Raw genomic sequence first — 13,861 nt, forward strand, 5'->3', positions numbered from 1 at the left:
TGTAAGAGGGGCGTGGGGCGTGACTAATGAACAGAGGAAATGTTATTTTAGTGCCAGGAATGTCTTTCTTGTTTATTCTGGACCCTATTCAGAAATTGGCATCTTTTGAAATTTGTGTGAAATTGGCAAAATTGCTAAATTCTGACCACTGCATTGGATAGTTGAAATCGGTAAATGGGTGGTTTCTTGCACTCATTCGATAGAAAAAATGGAGTTCTAGCGAAATAGTTATGATTTGTATCGACAAGTACACCGGAATTGGCCGAAAATAGGGCTCAAAGTGGGCAAAATCGCCAATGCGTAAACATCGTCGAGACCGCAAACTTCGCGAGAGCATAATTCTGTAAGTTTTCCATCAAATTTCATACTTTTGGTGTCATTATGATCGGGAAAAGATTCTCTATCTTTTCATAAGAAAAAATATTTTTTTTTTTTTTTTAAATTTGGCCGACCCTGAGAACAAGTCTCTGAGAGGGCCTGTCGACCCGGAAAGGGTTAATGTAGCAGGTTTCAAGTATGCTCATTATTCATTTATTCAGACTTCAGATGATGACCAACAAACTTCCTCTCAATATAGATAAAACCTACTACATGCTGTTTGGAAAGATAACTTTAAATATCCAACTTAACATGTTGATTAATGGCTCCCCCATCACTAGACACACTAAGGACAAATTTTTAGGTCTTCACCTTGACTGCAGCTTTTAATTTCAGATCCACATCCAACATATAGCCAAGAAAGTATCTAAAACATAAGGCATCCCTTCCAAGACACAGTACTACATACCCTAAATGGCACTACTTACACCATACCACTCTCTTTTCTACCCTTACCTCACCTATGGTATTTGAACTTGGGAATCTACCATGACCTATCACCTTAAACCATTAATAACCCAACAAAAAACTGCTGTGTGCTTGATCAGCAATTCCTGCAACAGACACACCGCTCTTCAAGAGCCTCTCAAACTTCTCCTTGATAAACCATACCACGGGCATGGTATGGTTTGTTTGCAATCGTGTCATTACAATTTCGTGAGTCATGTTCTCCTTGATAGTTACAACAGAACACACAGGCACAACACAAGGCACAAAACTCTCTTTGACTTCCCTTGTGCCTGTTTCACCCTATATACATATGTAATGCACATAAAGGGCCCTAAGATCTTGAATTCATTGCCTGAACCAGCAAAAGGTCCCCTGTCTACCAATCAATTTAGGGCTATAATTAAAAATCATCTCATCTCCCAAACTTAACTACACCAACGCTATACTAAATTGTTCAACCAGCTTAAAATGACTCAAGAAATCCCAAAAAGCTTATGACTGCTAGATCAATCCAAAATATTAATAAATACTTAAAACCATACTGTTGTAACATTGTAAATTGTACTAATTGTAATACTGATATTTGTTTTGTGGTACCTTGCTACTACAAATCTTACTAATTAAAAAATTTTTGGCTACCTCTCTATTGTAACTATGTAAAATAATGAATACAGTAGACCATTATATTACACGGATTTATTTGCCACGTTTTGGTTACTGTACTACTGAAAAATTGCGGCACAATTTTATGTAACATATCGTAAAATTAAGTAAACACAGTTCTGTTTACTGGCACAGACAAAATTTCCCCAGCACAAGCTGCCGCCTTGTTGTGGGTCAGATCAATGTGTCAGTGGGGGAGACCTACTGCCATCCCCTGCCACCCCCATCCCAGCCTTTATTCATACATGTCCAGTTCCACTGTGTCTTAGGCGCTAGCTGTGTTTGTGAATTGTGTTTTGATCTTTTAATTGCCATATCTTGTATCTGCCAAGTAATCATGGCACCCAGTAGGCATACCAGTGTTGCTGAAAGTGGCAAGAAAAGGCATAAGTGTTTAAGTTAATGAAGAAAATAGAGATATAAGGCACGAGTGAACCTACGGCCTTAATGAAGCATCAGTTTGTACAATTAATAATAATTACAATAATATTTTATTTTGGTATGATACATGTTTTTACAAAGGAATATAATATAATATAATATAATATAATATAATACTTGGGTGTACATGCCAAAAGCCCCTTTATATGCAAAGCATTTCGGGTAAACTTAAAACTAACCTAAAATTAATACGGCAATAACAGTACATATGATCATTAGGGTAGTTACAAGGAATACAAGAGAACCGAATATTCTATTAGGTCATGGCTTAATTTACTGACTGACTTGACTGACTGACTTTGCTGACTGACTTGACTGACCGACTTACAGGCTTAGACTTTTTCACTGACAAGGACCCTGACAAATCTAGAAGCATTGCTCTGAAACTGTGTCTAGATCAGCTGATACCTTACTGTTAGCTGTATAATGTACTGCAGGGTAAAACATCCCAGAAATCCATTACATAATTTATGCACACTCCGGTACAACCATCGACTTCAGTACCAGAACTTCTACCATCCACCTCAGCCCAGTAGGACCACAGCATAACTCTCCACTCTCTTCACAATCATCAACACCAGCACCCACAATTTAAGATAAGAAATATTATCATTTCTGTTGCTTTTGTAGTCTTAAGCAGTAAAAATAACATAATACATCACGACAATGAACTACAATTACATAATCACTTTTATTTTTGTAAGATCTGGAGGTCTAAAAAAAAGTTGTCTGTCTTTTTCTGGGCTCCCAGGAACGTAACCCTATTTTTCCCATAAGTTCTTCAGTTTATCTAACATATTTACTTAACATTTTCAGGAACGTGACTACCATGTAATATAACAGTCTACTGTAATTAAAACTTGCAACTCTATCACTTGTATCTAGTTTCAAGTAGTAAGCATTAGGATTAGTCTGTCTGAAATGCTCAGGCATGCTAGGGGCTTTCTTTGTACTTAACAATATTTTACAATATGTAAAACACACATTGTAAACTTTACAAAGGAATAAAAAAATTGAATTTTGAATCTGAATTGTGATTTGGAGTGTGAGCAGGGTAATATTTATGAAAGAATTCAGTGGAACTGGTTAGCAAGACTGAAGTCAGGTGAGGATGTTGTGGTTTGGAAGGTCAACTGAATTGTTATATCAGCATGCTTCTGGTAAGACAGTGGTTGAATGAATGACTGAAAGTGCTATCCTGTTTCAGGGACATCTTAGTTTCTTTACACCTTTGAAATACCCTTGATAAGTTCCGAGAGTTTTTCATTCCCAGAGCCTGACAATGGACCAGGCTCTTCTGGTGCTTGCCTGATCAACCGGGCTGTTGCTGCTGATGGGCTGCTGACCCATGAGACACAACTGCCATGTTAAATTTTTTTAATTAAATTAATTAGTACCACTCACCCTGCTAGCAGAAGGTAATTATATTTTTTTTTTTTTTATGAATTAACTTGTATCTACTTTAAAGTTCATATTATACTATGTACATCAGACCATTAAAAATTAAAACTGTTCCACTTCCCCATGGAAGTGGAACAGTAAACCATGCATGTCATAAGAGGCGACTGAAATGCTGGGAACAAGGCGCTAATAACCCCTTCTCCTGTATACATTACTAAAGTTAGAAAGAAATTTTTGTTTTTCTTTTTTGGGCCACCTTGCCTCGGTGGGATACTGCCAGTTTGTTGAAAGAAGATTTTTAAGTAGCTATAGACTAAGTTTTTCCCAAAATGCTCTGCATCCAATGGACTTCAGATTACTGTATGTTTGCACAGTAATTTGGAAATGAAGATGTGTATTTGCATAAGCAGATTCACACAAAGCAAGAGGAAACCTAAACATACACAAGATGTACATATATACATACACATACACTCACCTCTGCTTCATGCGTATTCCCTGACCAGCAATCTTGGGCTGTCCATAGTGTACACAGCAGTACCTCACAGACACAAACTTGAAGTGGGCAGGGATAAAGTGCTTCTTCCTGCGGGAGTTCTCATAAGCCACACTGCACGATGACTTGATGCGGAACACAGAACCAGTTTCTTTCTTGAATTGGTTGAATAAATCTTCAAATTCTGCCATAAAAGGTATTTGTATACAAATGAATACATAAAAACAATAATACAAACTTTAAAATGCACATATTAGGACATATAACTATTTATTATAATTCTAGAGCATTTACTAAGGGATTTAGGGAGAATATCTAGGTAGACTTGAGCAACAGAGGCTGGAAATGCTGCACATGTACTCTGAAGGAGTTGGGTAACAGGACACAAGTACAATTAATGTTACATTTTATTGTGGCAACGTTTTGCTCTCCAGGTTACATTCGTTGCACTTGTGTCCTTTTACCCAACATATTGTTGGTAATTCTATCAATGTTAATACACTCTGAAGGAGGAGTGAGGATGTCACCACTCTTAATCATTGGAATTGTAATGAATACACACTTCTGACACAACAGTTACTGAATGAGTGATGGTAAGCACACTTCCTTCTTTAGGACGTTTGCCTTTGTGGAAAATTTCTTATGTAAAAAATGAAATTATTTTTTCTTCCTAAAATGACTTTTAATCAAATTTTTGTTATAACTCATTTGTAGCTAAAGGAACAGAGCTAAGCTCATGGTGTTCCATATTGATTATTTAAAGTACAGAAGAACTATGCTTGTAGTGTTCTACCTTCAGTAATTTTAGCTGGAGCAGAGCTATGCTTTTGAATGACCAATACTGAATATTTATAGTACAGAAAGAAAGTTATGCTCATGGCTTCCTGTCTTAGTATTTAGTCTATCTTTTACTTTTTTTTATTTTTTTTACATTTTTCAGGGATTATAACTATTTCTTGTAACCCATTCCACTGGTGTACAGGTAAGACTATGTGTGGTATGTATGCAGTCAATAATGCTAATTGCTGTTTTAGAAGACTCTGCTACAGACTAGGTCAACTTATGGAATACAGATGCTAGTTACCTGAGTCACCAGCTACCATGTATATCCTCGGAAGACAGCCTCACCTGTCCCATGGGCCCAGCTCCACAAAATTCTACACTGCACTTAGTCTGATAATGAAATAACTCAACCCATTGCTAATGATAGTAGTGACAAAGTGAAAAAAAAAAAGAAAAAAAGAAAAAGAGGATCTGAAGATTCGGACAGGTATGTCCGAGAATCTGACAATGTAAATCTATGGCAAATAGATGAAAAGTGAAGCCTTGATATACTAAAATAATAGAGAGGGATGTTCATCAATTTTTTCAGTGGCTGCCACACAGATCAATGTTATTCAAGCCAGGGTCCTTCATGTAAATCTACACACAAACTCTAGTAGCTTCAAATTTGGCAGGAGATGCTTCGTAGGCCTGCATATGAGAAAAAGGGTCTGTACGGTCAGTGTGTGCAGTATACAAATAAACCAGGGCTCTGCAGTACACTGTGGGATTGCTATATTTAGTACATCTTGCTCACTCTGCAATGTGGCAGCAAGAGCCTCACTCTTAGGCAAACTGAATAAGTTTTATGCCGCAGTGACAACTCCAACAATGATAATTATGAAACCAATGATGAGTTTTTTGGTTTTGGACATATAATGGCTGAAAGTGATGCTCAGGGCACCAGAAATATCACTGCAAGATGACCACTGAATACCCTCTCATTTGAAGTTTGGTGATCACTTCCTAACAACACTTCCTGCTGCAGGAAAGAAGAAATGTGCTCAGGAGGGCTGTTGTGTCTGTGTACACACAAGATGGCATCCATCAAGTGTAGACATTTTATGTGTAAAGATCTGTAAAACACCACTGTGTATGGAGCCATATTTCAAGGACTTCCATAGGCTGCAACAGTTCTATGAACATGTTGGGGTCAGAGGGTAATCTGAATTTGTGATGGGAACACACTTCTGACACGAAAGTGACTGGGTGAAGGAAGCTGAATGCAATTCTTTATGTCACTCTGCCTCGGCAGGAGAAACTCATTGAAGTAAAAAAAAAAAAAAATTTTTTTCAGTTTGTTTTTAATCAAATTCACTAATATTTTGTGCTTATTTTATGCATCTATAGACAGTTCACATTTGTTTGTCAGAACTTCAAGAGCCACACATTTAATAATTATGCTTTTCTTTACCTCAAGAGCACTTTAAGGATATTTCTGAGGGTTAATGTTCCTGCAGTCTTGCTCCAGACCAGGCCTCCCAGTGGATCAAGGTCTCATCAACCAGGCTGTTACTGCTGGCCACAGGCAGTCAAGTGTAGGAACCACAGCCCAGCTGGTCAAGAACTTATTAGAGGAACTTATTAATTTCCCTCCTGAATACAGACCAAGGTATGTTGGTAATGCCCCTTATGAACAAAGGGAAGGCACTGAAAATTCTGGGTTCCGGCATTTATTGAGTTCTCTCTTAGTGTATGTGTTGTGCCCCTACTTATTACTGTAAGATCTTTACACCACTTGCGAAATCTCTTGCCTTAGTACAAAGTGATTTTGGGATGCAAGTTTGGGGCCAGTTCTTTCAGGATTTTCCAGTTGTAAATTATGATGTACCTTTCTTGCCTACATTCCAAAAAGTACAGCATAAGGTCCTTTTATAATTCCCAGAAGTTAAGATGTTTGACAGAATGTTTTCTAGTACAGCAATCTTGCCTGTCTTGAAGGAACCTTTAGCATACAGAAGTATTCCAGCCTGGAGAGAACAAGTGATCTGAAGTATATCATCAGTGGGTCATCATCTTGTACTGAACATTGTAGTAATCCTTGAATGTTGTTGTTCTATTGTATTTACAAAACACTAGGACATTTTTGGTTATTCAGCACTTTAAACATATTCAGTTCCTAAAATTTTGTAGCAAATTTACACCATCAACACCAAGTTGTTACTCTTGTGACTAAAGCACTCACGCTATACAGTGGACCCCCGGCTAACGATATTTTTTCACTCCAGAAGTATGTTCAGGTGCCAGTACTGACCGAATTTGTTCCCATAAGAAATATTGTGAAGTAGATTAGTCCATTTCAGACCCTCAAACATACACGTACAAACGCACTTACTTAAATACACTTACATAATTGGTCGCATTCGGAGGTAATCGTTATGCGGGGGTCCACTGTATAATCACAATATAAGTTAGACTATTCTTCATATTCTGCAATCCATATCCATAAAATATTCCATGTAATCACTCAGGAATATGAGCAAATTTAGACAAAAGGGGAAATATCCTTGCCATTTATGCTGAGACGTGCTGGGTTCTTAGTCAGGCAAGCACCCTGTGGGGTGAGTGGTACCCCTTCCAGAGAAGAAAGGTTTCTCTGCCATTAGGCACAAACCACAGAACCAGCCATTATATTATGACGTCCTAGAGTCAGGAGGGATCCTAGAATGTGAGATCTTCTGATACCACTCCTTTCTTATTATGCATATACAGTGGACCCCCGCTTAACGATCACCTCCCAATGCGTCCAATTATGTAAGTGTATTTATGTAAGTGCGTTTGTACGTGCATGTTTGGGGGTCTGAAATGGACTAATCTACTTCACAATATTCCTTATGGGAACAAATTCGGTCAGTACTTGCACCTGAACATACTTCTGGAATGAAAAAATATCGTTAACCAGGGGTCCACTGTAATAGTAATTAAGTAAGTTTATTTAAGTACAGGTACACATAAATACAGCTACACAAATTATTATACACAGTAATATATGTATAAATTACCTAGGATGACCCCAAGAAAGTAAGAGTGACTTATTTCCACTACTGGGGTTCTACTTAACTGAAGATCACTGAATCACTTTGAAATATTAATCTATACTTGCAGTTACTCTTAGGAAGCATATGAAAATGGCCCCAAGATATAAGGGTTGAAGCAGCATTGTATAACTGTTATGCTCAACATCACGCTACTGGCATTAATGTTCATTCTGTCGAGCATCAGCGTGCCAAACAATTAAACCTCTTCCTCGTTCTGTGTCTCCCAAACAACCTAAGCCATCTCTGCTGAACCATCTACATCTCCCACACTATCTACAGCTCCTTCACTATCTACTTGTCTGTCTCCCACAATGTTACTACTGGAGCTTTACAGTTCCACTGACTCAGAATAAGTTATTCTGGGTTGCCACTAGAACATATGGTAATACTGTACCATACTGTATTGTATATCTGTTAGCTCATCTATCCCCTAAAAAAGGTAAGAAAAAATACTGTACTGTACTCTGTGCTGTAACTGTCTGGTAGTCCATCATTACAGCAGCTAAGTATGTTTTACTGGACATTTGTCCACGTCTGGAAGTCCGTCAGTTATGTAGACTACATCTGCTTAATTGAAATGTTCAATACAGTAGGGCCCCACTTATTCGGCAGGTTAGGTTTCAGCCTACTGTTGGAAAGCAGACATTGCCGGAAAGTAGAACACCATTTTTTCCACTTATAAATGCATATAAATACCAGATAACAAGTTTACACTAACATATATTAAGTTAACAATAGAACTAGGCATTAAAAACAATAAAAAGTACAATACATATACAGTACACCCATTACTTATATTAAAATGTTGGTAGTCCTAATGTAGGGTGAGAGGTGAGCTTTATTTGTAGGAAATCAGGTGGTAGCCAGCCAAGGCAGTGCTCCCCGCCCCACCCCACCCACACGTAATGTAAACAAACCAGCAAATGTGTCTGGTTTTCATCACTTTACACTGTGTACAAGTTGTCTCCACGTTGATACAGTAGAATAGAGAGAAACACTCCCATTCTTCTGTAACACCATTTTTAGAAGAAATGATGCTCTGAGTGAAGGCATATGAAAGGAAAAATTTTCTACTTACCCCCAGTAATATTATAGTGACACATTTTTTTTGATGTTGGACTACAAGTTGCCTGGCTACCACATCTCATTTATTTTTTTTTATTATCACACTGGCCGATTCCCACCAAGGCATGTAATCACTGTCTTGCCAGAAACAGTACAGCAAACTGTGGTATACAATACCGACAGGTTGTTAGGGACACATATGCAACAGTTAGACATCATTCCACGTTTTACAGTACAGTCGAATGTAGGCAGGAGCAGTAGAGATGTGAAGACGATGTTCAGTCATCACCCACGTTGATACAGTAGAATAGAGAGAAACACTCCCATTCTTCTGTAACACCATTTTTAGAAGAAATGATGCTCTGAGTGAAGGCATATGAAAGGAAAAATTTTCTACTTACCCCCAGTAATATTATAGTGACACATTTTTTTTGATGTTGGACTACAAGTTGCCTGGCTACCACATCTCATTTATTTTTTTTTATTATCACACTGGCCGATTCCCACCAAGGCAGGGTGGCCCGAAAAAGAAAAACTTTCACCATCATTCACTCCATCACTGTCTTGCCAGAAGGGTGCTTTACACTACAGCTTTTAAACTGCAACATTAACACCCCTCCTTCAGAGTGCAGGCACTGTACTTCCCATCTCCAGGACTCAAGTCCGGCCTGCCGGTTTCCCTGAACCCCTTCATAAATGTTACTTTGCTCACACTCCAACAGCACGTCAAGTATTAAAAACCATTTGTCTCCATTCACTCCTATCAAACACGCTCATGCATGCCTGCTGGAAGTCCAAGCCCCTCGCACACAAAACCTCCTTTACCCCCTCCCTCCAACCTTTCCTAGGCCGACCCCTACCCCGCCTTCCTTCCACTACAGACTGATACACTCTTGAAGTCACTCTGTTTCGCTCCATTCTCTATACATGTCCGAACCACCTCAACAACCCTTCCTCAGCCCTCTGGACAACAGTTTTGGTAATCCCGCACCTCCTCCTAACTTCCAAACTACGAATTCTCTGCATTATATTCACACCACACACTGCCCTCAGACATGACATCTCCACTGCCTCCAGCCTTCTCCTCGCTGCAACATTCATCACCCATGCTTCACACCCATATAAGAGCGTTGGTAAAACTATACTCTCATACATTCCCCTCTTTGCCTCCAAGGACAAAGTTCTTTGTCTCCACAGACTCCTAAGTGCACCACTCACCCTTTTCCCCTCATCAATTCTATGATTCACCTCATCTTTCATAGACCCATCCGCTGACACGTCCACTCCCAAATATCTGAATACATTCACCTCCTCCATACTCTCTCCCTCCAATCTGATATCCAATCTTCCATCACCTAATCTTTTTGTTATCCTCATAACCTTACTCTTTCCTGTATTCACTTTTAATTTTCTTCTTTTGCACACCCTACCAAATTCATCCACCAATCTCTGCAACTTCTCTTCGGAATCTCCCAAGAGCATCGTGTCATCAGCACATCTCATATTTATGTTAATTTATTCTAGTGTGGGGTGTAAGTATTTATCATGTTTATATGTTATGTAGCATGTTTATTATATAATTTTGAAAAAATATCATAGATGGATTAATGGAAGTGTCCATATTAACATAAGAGATTACATATTACGTTAAGAGTAGAGAGAGACTTAGTGATTTTAATGTGTACCTGCATGCCAGCACAGTGTGCAAGTATATTTAGGTACAGGTACACATAAGTATAATTATCAGAGTACACATAAAATATGCAATAACTTTAAAACACTTGAAATTTTGAAAAGTTTCCAGATATAATAGACAGATGAACTCACGGAGAATGTAAACAAACTGAGTCATGCCATATTTGAAAGACCGCTCACCGTATAGCAAGTTGTGGTCATAATTTGAAGTCGCCATATTAACGGAACGCCGTAAAACGGGGCCCTACTGTATAATGGAATTTTTAGTAAATTGGAACCCTCCTTATTAATATGTTTATTGGATGTTTACTGTAAGTGTATTCACGTTGCTTGACTTTATTAGGTTATGCTATATTAATCATCCTTTATCATACTGTATTATTATGCTTTAATGTGCCCATAACATTTCTGTGCCTTTAAAATTATTGTATAATACAGCAGGACCCCTGTATCCACGGGTTCGTTTCCTGTAGTTTCAGTTATCCAGGGTTTACCATGGCCCCCCAAAAAACTTAATTTTACTGAAATGCAAAAGTAGTTATGTTTGTAGTTCTTCAAATCCTAAAATTTACTCTTATCTGTAATTCCCATTTTTTACACTAACAATCATCCAAATGATTGTAAACATAAATCCCTAATAAATCTTAAGTTAGTCCTAATTTTGCCTGAGATAAAACCATTGCCAAGATAAAACCATTCTCATTACTAAACTAACTAACTGTAACATTGGTATATGTTTTATACTACCTCACTATTATCAATCTAATTAATATTAATCACTTTAATTACCTAACTTTTATATCAGTATGAAATAATGTATATTAAAATGTACTGCTTCATAACCTGTGTCAATATAGAATAAGAATCAAGATTAGTCTGCCCAAAATGCCTAGGCGTGATAGTGGCCTTCTTTGAAATTAATACAGTGGACCCCCGCTTTACGATCACCTCCCAATGCGACCAATTATGTAAGTGTATTTATGTAAGTGCGTTTGTACGTGTATGTTTGGGGGTCTGAAATGGACTAATCTAATTCACAATATTCCTTATGGGAACAAATTCAGTCAGTACTGGCACCTGAACATACTTCTGGAATGAAAAAATATCGTAAACTGGGGGTCCACTGTATTTTATAATATGTAAACCACATATTGTAAGCTTTGCAAGGAAATAAACATTTTCATTGAATTTTCATTTTCAGGAAGTGCTTCCATCAATGAAAAAGTGCTAATTCTCGACTCACTGTGTGTAATTTTTCAATTAAACTTTATAAGTATGCCTGTAAATGGAAAATGACTCATATATAGGGTTCGCTATTATCCGTGGTTTCAGGTATCTGCGGTAAGTCTTGGAATGTATTCCCTGCAGATACGAGGGTCCTACTATACTTAGTTGAATTATGATTTTAAATAAATCAATCAATCAATTTTTATTTCTTTGAAAAATTTACAATGTGTGATTGACATGTCATCAGGGGTCTTTTTCCATGCATAGTTTACAAGGTGTAGCTTCAGTATTGGTTTGCAAGAGCAAAGAAAACCACTGACATGCCAAGGCATTTCTGACTGACTAAACATAGTGCTTTATGTACTTGTTTTTTAGAGGTGTCAGTGAACATAACCCAATTTCCCCATAAGTTGTTCACTCCACCCATTGTGTTTTTACATTTAATATTTTTGAAATGTAACACTCATGAAAGGTGGGGGGTCTACTGTATTCATGTGGCTAATATCTCCCCACCCATCCAAACAAAAAAAAAAAAATTGCCTAATAAATAAATAATTTTGCTTTGGTTGGATGATATTTTTCGGACTTGAGTCCTGGAAATGGGAAGTACAATGCCTGCACTTTAAAGGAGGGGTTTGGGATATTGGCAGTTTGGAGGGATATGTTGTGTATCTTTATACGTATATGCTTCTAAACTGTTGTATTCTGAGCACCTCTGCAAAAGCAGTGATAATGTGTGAGTGTGGTGAAAGTGTTGAATGATGATGAAAGTATTTTCTTTTTGGGGATTTTCTTTCTTTTTTGGGTCACCCTGCCTCGGTGGGAGACGACCGACTTGTTGAAAAAAAAAAAAAAAAAAAAATGATAAAAAGTAGATGGCTGTTCCATCAAGCCATTTACTATTGCCAAATAAATAGTATATCAACCAAGATAAACTCCCTCTGCTACCACAAAAAAAATCACATACAGTAGACCGCTATGTTACATGATAGTTACACTCCTGAAAACGCTGTGGGAGGTAAATCCGTATTAGACAAACTGAAGAATTTATGGGAAAAATAGGGTTACGTTCCTGGGAGCCGCAAAAAAGTCAAACAACTTTTTTTTAGATTTCCAGATCTCACAAAAATATAAGTGAATATGTAATTGTAGTTCACTGTTGTGATGTATTACGTTGTTTTTACTGCTGAAGACTACAAATGCAACAGAAATAATAGTATTTCTTACCTTAAATTGTGGGTGCTGGTGTTTATCGATGATTGTGAAGAGTGGAGAGTTATGCTGTGGCCCTACTGGGCTGAGGTGGATGGTAGAGGTTCTGGTGTTGAAGTCGATGGTTGTACTGGAGTGTGCATAAATTCTGTAATGGATTTCTGGGCTATTTTACCCTGCAGTACATTACACAGCTGATGGTAAGGTATCAGCTGCTCTAGACACAGTTTCAGAGCACTGCTTCTAGATTTGTCAAGTCCTCGTCAGTGAAAAAGTCCAAGTCCATAAGTCAGTCAGTCAGTCAGCAAAGTCAGTCAGTGAAGTCAGTAGGTAAGTCAAGTCAGTCAGTCCTTCATCACACAAACTCATATATTTACCTCATTCTTTTTAGTCGTACAAGCTGATGCTTCATTAACCCTTTGAGGGTCGACAGGCCCTCTCCCAAACTTGTTCTCAGGGAAAAAAAAAAAAAAAAAAAAAAAAAAAAAAAAAAAAAAATCTTATGAAATGATAGTTTTTTGTGAGTATTATAGGCCAAAAAAATTTTTTTTTTGTGATCAATACTTACGGAGATATGGAGGGGTGAAGTTGACAGAAATTGAGCTGCTTACGGCAACATTGCCGACTGCCGGTTACTCGGTAATAGTTTTTTTTTTCTATGTTTTCTTTTATTTTTTAATATTTCATTTTTTTTCAAGTAACTTTTATGGCCTCTGAGACCAATATAAAGACTATTTGGTATATATTTACTCATTGTATACTACACAATAACAGCACAAACTTTTCTGTCATTACATTGTTTACATGTTTACACAAACCAACAATAAAAAATGTTGTTTATTACTATTTTTCTATCACATATATATACACATATAGTCACTGGACAAGTCCCTGTAAGTACAAGAGGTTCTGAAAGCTTGTAGTAGTGTGTGGGTGGACTTCTACTAACCCTCACTGCCTTCTACAACACATC

At 37.6% G+C, this 13,861-nt stretch overlaps 1 protein-coding gene across 1 annotated transcript in view; it reads right to left on the minus strand.

The window, feature by feature from the left end:
- The window catches only part of LOC128693583 (uncharacterized), a 109,225-nt gene that overhangs the window by 13,831 nt on the left and 81,533 nt on the right, over nucleotides 1–13,861 (minus strand). The window contains exon 2 of the mRNA XM_053783379.2: nucleotides 3,812–4,013. Coding sequence (XP_053639354.2) covers nucleotides 3,812–4,013 — 202 coding nt within the window. The remainder of the gene's footprint in view (nucleotides 1–3,811; nucleotides 4,014–13,861) is intronic.

The sequence above is a fragment of the Cherax quadricarinatus genome, chromosome 57 (assembly GCF_038502225.1).
Source record: "Cherax quadricarinatus isolate ZL_2023a chromosome 57, ASM3850222v1, whole genome shotgun sequence".
NCBI lineage: Eukaryota > Metazoa > Arthropoda > Malacostraca > Decapoda > Parastacidae > Cherax > Cherax quadricarinatus.